At 41.7% G+C, this 6369-nt stretch overlaps 1 protein-coding gene across 1 annotated transcript in view; it reads left to right on the forward strand.

Annotated features, from left to right (window-relative positions):
• The window catches only part of PPP1R18 (protein phosphatase 1 regulatory subunit 18), a 25924-nt gene extending 20910 nt beyond the window's left edge, over window positions 1-5014 (forward strand). Inside the window, exons 2-3 of the mRNA XM_018560637.1 lie at window positions 2442-2634; window positions 4499-5014. Coding sequence (XP_018416139.1) covers window positions 2442-2634; window positions 4499-4518 — 213 coding nt within the window. The 3' untranslated portion in view covers window positions 4519-5014. The remainder of the gene's footprint in view (window positions 1-2441; window positions 2635-4498) is intronic.
• The last annotated feature ends 1355 nt before the right edge of the window (window positions 5015-6369 follow it).

Here is a 6369-nt window from a genome sequence, read left to right on the forward strand (position 1 = left end):
TACCGCTGGGGGCGGGGGGGGGGGGGGGTAGCAACTCTGAGCCTTTGTCCCGGGTGACAGAATATCTAGCTTCCCCACTGGGTATACAGTGCAATCTTGACATGTAACAAGACAGCACCAATGCAGATGGTGCATCTAAAGCCACCTTCATTTTGTAGTCTGCACTTGACATATTGGGCTAGATAAATAATTGCTGGTGCACCAAATATTTGACATGTGCAAACTTGCTTTTATGGACGCGCCAACTAATAGCTCAATTTGAAGGGTTTGAAAAGAAAGTGCGCCAAATGTAAGAAAACATTTTCGCACAAAAAGTCTCACAATCTGGGCAAAAGAAATAATGGTTCAGGAAATTAGGTTGTCAATGTTTGGCACAATAGAAGAGGTGTGCAGTGATGCACCAAGAGGATGATGGTGCAAGACAGTTACACATTCCACATTCTAATAAACTATATGCGCAACATATTTATTTGACATACAACGTACCGCAATAAGATGTCACGTGCAACAATTCATGTTCCTCCACAGACGCCAATATTAGATTATCTGGCCAATCTACAGACTATAGCTGGCCATACACCTCATGGTTCTTCACTCAGTTCCCCCACCAATGCTAAAGAACGTGGATGGGGAACTTTTCAATGTCGGCTATTGTATTTTGACAGCCTTAGGCGCTGGTTGACTGTAGTCACTGTTCCATCGACAATTTTCCAGCCGACTTGACAAAAGCCCATTTTTCAATCGACTTTTGTGGAGCCGTGTGGTGCTGGCACGGCCAACCACAGATTGAACTTCCAACGATTCAGAAGTGAACGGCTGAATTCCAATCTGTATATACTGTATATTGCCAACTTATATGCAGATTCAAGGTTCATATCTTCTTTGTTTTGGGTGTCTGTGCCCACAGCCTTAGTGTTATATATTGTCAGCGGAATGTCTAGCTTCAAAAAGACTGACCGCAGAGCTGTTGGGGCAGATGAAGCAGTGCATAACGATAGTCATAGCAGCCCAGGTGGCTCCTATAGGACCTGGGGGTGGAAGGGGGCCCCATTAGGTTGCAGGAGTAGGAGTCGTTGTAGTTGATGACAACCCTAATCCCCCTGTAAAGTCTACAGTGTGAAGACGACTTCGGATGTAAAATAGGAGTCTTTGGGATCTTGGCATCGCTAGTCACAGCTCAGAGAGGTCATCGGGGAGGGGGGGCATCACATTTTTGCTATGGGGCCCCATGATTTGTAGTTAGGGCCCTGAGATGAAGGGAATGTGGAGAGCTGTACTTCGGTCATATCTCTGAAGAAACTAAGAAATAGCTAGCAGTCCTTCTACAGGCACACATACTGTACAGTATATGATATTATTGTATTTACATTGGACAAATACTTCAAGAAAAGTGAGTAAGGGGTTGGCGTGTCTCTCAGATATTAGCCGCTCTGTTTATAAAAGGGTGGCGACTCAATGTCAGCCATTGTTCCCTGTTATCAGGCAATTCATGGGAAAAGGTTGATAGAAGTGGCTTGTTGCAATTTGACACATGAAGTCCTATCTATCAAAACTTAAAAAGAACCTTTAATTTTTATTGTTCTTTTGTTTACGAGAAACGATAATAGCGCCGATCCCAAGCTGATTAAGCAGCTTGTTCGAGAATCAGCTTCGGGTGCTCAAGGCCTAACCTACTCCTGAGATATACAAACTCAAGGACACGCCGCACTATTGATGTTCAGTTTTTTTAAATACAACTTTATTGTCCAAAAAAGCAACACAGCATCTTACTGGACACAAGGCTCCTTCCCTAGGGGTTATAGTAAGAAAGCAGCGGCAATGCGGCCTGTACGGTCAATTTTGCAAGTATAAACCAATGCTCTCTGTTTTGTTTTGATTTGCTCTCTTTATGTATTCGTTCAGTAAACAAAAAACATGCTGGTCTTTCTGAAAAGAAACCCTGGCACTGCCTGCGCACCGGTTGGCAGCCTGTGCAAACTGACTAATGACCACAGTACCGGCTCTGCTAGGAGACAGGGAGGTGTGTGTCTTTGCCTTCTACTTATTCAACTTTCTATTTGTAGTACAATGGTTTTGGAAAGAGCCTGCAGATTGCTCTACCTCTTATACATATGAAATGTGTTGTACAGTATATTACAATTTAATATATAGACTTTTTTTGCCAAAAGAAATAAGTAGCGCTACACCAGTAAATATAAAAAATGTAGCGCTCAGTGCAATACCCACATCCACTGTCTACAATCTAGGGTCGGGCTTCTTCCATGTAAATGACACCCAGCATCGTTCAAACCACATCCTTCTATAGTTGCTAATGCCAGAGCTCTATGAATATCTAAATATTGCCTATTAAAATTTGTCTCACGTGTATAACGTGACAAGACAGCAAATATACGGATTAATAGGTATCCTAAACCATACAATTTACTCTTATTCTCTTCTAGATGAACATCTCCTTTCCCGAGGCCGAGCTTGAACGCACCTTTGAGTATCCGTCTGAGAGCTCTCTGCAGGCAGAGTATGGTCCCTGTGATGAGCCCGAGGTCCCCATCCCTCCACTCGCTCAGCAGGAGGAGGATGAAGAGGAGGAGAGTGTCCTGTTGGGTCGCATCTTAAGGAGGAAAGCTCTCATAGTGGGTGAGTAAATCCTCTTTTAACCACACATTGTTTACTAGTTATCTAACTACAAATCTGTAGGATACAAGCTAGTTGATCGAGGAATCCCCGCTGCTTATTTTGTATCCTGACAGTTGCCGCTGTCAGAATACCAAAACAAGTGTTCGTACAAAGGTTTTCCAACCCAGCCACTGTTCGTACGAAGATTTTTCTGACCGGCTCCTTCGATCAGCTGATCGAGGGATGCCGACCAAAAGGGTGACGACAGCGCCCACAAATTTTCACCAGTTCCTCAAGAACCGCTCGAAATTTGCACAGTGTATGGCCACCTTAAGGTAGGAGGGTACATATAAATAAAGACTGGATAACAGTATAGTTAAAAGGATTATATGGGATATACATGATCATGCCTGCAGAGGTCACACAGTGCCCACAGGCATACGATCATGGTCACTTTCATGAGGAAGAATACATTTTTGAGGAAGAGTTATAATTATGAGGAAGAATTAAAATTATGAGGAAGAAGTATTTAGGGTGATTCATTTTCTAAGCGATTTTGTGGAAGAATTAGCAGTCTGAGATTGAACTTCCCAGCCATTTACTATACTTCCTCCATTAGAAAATATCACGGCATGTTCAGCTATTAAAAGCATGCGTATTTCTTATCATCACTTAATGGAGGGTCAGTGGTATGATCTTCTGCCCGTCAACTTATATCTATTTACCACCTTGTCTGATACTCCTACAATCTGCACAATTGTTTAGGGCACACAATTGCTGCTTTTTATGCACGTAGGTGGTTACAAAATGCATGGCACATCCATTCTCAAATACTGACTGTCTAACAGTCTACATTACTAATATACAGTATGCCCAGTCCGCCTTCTTAAACTGCGAATATGTAAAAATATACCGTATCTGGGCTTTTTATATCATTTCCTGTTTCCTGTGATAAGGTGTTTATATCATTTCCTGTTTCCTGTGATAAGCTCTATCAAGCAGAGCTGTCACACCTTGTGACAACGATTATACTCTACACATATGTACAAGAATATCCCCCGTATTCTCACTTGTGAGGTAGGGCTGAACATGTTTCTGTGTAAATAGAGACATTATCCATGACACAAATTAAAACTTCTCACTGTAACTGTTATAGATTAGGAAACAAGTACTCAGTGGAGTGGTTGAAGTGTATGAGATATATATATATATAATAGTTTTGGATAAGCAAGGAATATAACTTCTGTGAAGTTTTTATTGCTTAGTCCTGGTGACCATTGACACTGGGATACAAAGTGATGGGAAATCCAAACGTTTAGCATTGTCACCAGAACAAGAGGTAAGGGGAAATCTTCCAATAGAAACTGTTCTGGTGACAACTGTCCAAAGCGTGGCACAGACAGACGATTTCTTCTATAGTGATTATCACTTTCATGATCACCCCACAGTTAATCCCTAGCAATCGCTTCACGAACAGTTGCATGCAATAGCAATCAGTCATACAAATTGTGAGCACTGTGCTACACTCCATTTTAACTTATGTGTAGCAAACGTTAAGAATTATCTGTGGGAGAAGATTGTCCGTGTGCGCCCAGGCTAGAGGAGAATTCCCCTCACTTTCCAAAGCTTTCCTCTCACTTCCTATTGTGTCTCATGGACAGGAAGTAAAAGGACATTCCCCCAGAAGGACATAGACAGACAAAATTAAATAACGGGGGTCATAACCTGTCCCCTAACAAGTTTTGTCTATATATACATTCTAAAGGGCATCTGTAATGATAGAAATATGGATCTGCTTTTACGGATTTGTTTGTAAAGGTGCAACCTCTGCCTCTGCAGCCTTCTATGTCCTCACCACCATGCCTCTCTGTTCTGTCTCTTACAGATGAGTCTTGCAAGCGCTGAAGACCACACGCAATGCATTCTGGATACAGAGCAACAAGTACCTGTGGATCTGGGTTACTTTACCCATGGAACTTCCATGTTTACCGATGAAACAAAGGCGACCTGCTCACATCTGCTAGTTTACAAGTGGATCTCTGTTACTTCCAAGACCAAGAAGCGGAACCAGTCTACCAATGAATGGTGGCTTAGCCTCTTGGCTCAGTATTACCAGTGATGATCTGGTTACTGTTGAAGCTGCTGAGCTTTTATACAAAATTTTGGGTTCCATTAAGACTTTTTGCTATGGATCGGAATTGCTTATTTTTTACCCCTGCGACTTGATGGTTTACCAACCTTTTTATGGACCTAGCTACTGCTCTACTCTTTGTTTTGTAGCGGAACTGGTAACAATGACTTGTTCTTATACATGTTTCAGAGGTGAAATTAGATATAGGTAACTAAGCACAAAAAAATTAACCACGTTTTACTGTCCATCTCACACAGTTCAATCAAACTTAGTCTCCTAGCTAGCTGTGTTAATACACCTTTAACAAATGTAGTCTGTCCAGTTACTAGCATGTAAGAGATTAGTTATTAGTAGAACTAGTTATCGTTACCAACCACTGAAAGTAGACTTAGTAGCTGCTTGCTTTTACGTATCTTTTTGCATGCTAGCTATTGTTAGAAACGGCTGTTTGTATTTAGTTAGCCAGTTAGCTGAAGCAAGCTTCTTACTTTGAAACAAGTTTCCAGTGAGCTGTTTTAACTTTACCAGTAAGCCAGGAAAATTGCTGGTTAAACTAGTCCAAGGTACTGGTAAATAGAAAGAATAGTAAACACCACTGGTATAACCTAGTTGGCTGGGGGTCACTGCTTGCAGCCACTGAACAAAGGGCAAATATTGGCTCAGGATTGTTACACTTATTCGTGAGGACACACTGGTTCAAGCTAGTTTACGTTACTAGTTAGTGTTACCGGCGAGTATTTTTTTTTAATTTCCTTTTTGTTTTCCCTTTTTATATATATTTTTTAATATTTTTGTATTTTTCTAAAGATGCTGAGAAGAAAAGAAGCATTTGTTGCCCAGGCTTTAAAATCCAATATACACTTCAGTGCCAATTCCTGTGTTGATTGGTTGGAGAGGAGACGAGTCATACAAAAAAGACCTGTTTCACTTCAGCTGTATTGAATGTCACCATGTTTTTTGTTGTTGTTGTTTTTAGGTTCTTGTTACATTCTTTGCAATGGAAAAGTTGAGTTGAGTTGAAATGGACGAAGTCACCTGTACACTGGTGGCAGCCATTGTGGTGTCAGCCATAAGAATATTAATAACTGCAGTCTGTAAGCCTACTAGACTTAGCACCGAGGTGTCAAAAATGGTTTCCAGCATAGCAGAGTAAGTTGCAAAGCACAGCATTGTGGGCTAAGTAGACAGGGCATTTTCTTTTTAATAATGTTTTCTTGTAAATGTTAGTGTGAAGGCCATACCATTCTGTCAGTACTAGCAAAGCATTTCAAAGAGACACTGCTCTTTGCCCATCCAACACCACGCCGATCCACATTACTTCATCGCTATTATCGTCTACCATTATGTTGCAGCACTAGCTCCATTGTTGTAATGTTTACGGGTATGGGAGAGCATGTGACTTCCCCCATGTGCAGCTAATCACCAGGCCTGAACACTGCCACGTGGGAGGGGCATTGACATCATTCACCTGGGTACGCTCTAACACTAGAGCTTACCTGGGTTGGACTCCTGCAGCAGGGAAGCACGAGGGAGCATCAGTGCATCAGTTGATGGGTATACCCTACTTGGTGGGTTGTTGGGTGAGCTCTTAGGGAAACGGCATCTTTACAAAAGCTTTTAAAGAA

The sequence above is a fragment of the Nanorana parkeri genome, unplaced genomic scaffold (assembly GCF_000935625.1).
Source record: "Nanorana parkeri isolate BGI_ZX_2015 unplaced genomic scaffold, ASM93562v1 scaffold470, whole genome shotgun sequence".
NCBI classification, from domain to species: Eukaryota; Metazoa; Chordata; class Amphibia; order Anura; family Dicroglossidae; genus Nanorana; species Nanorana parkeri.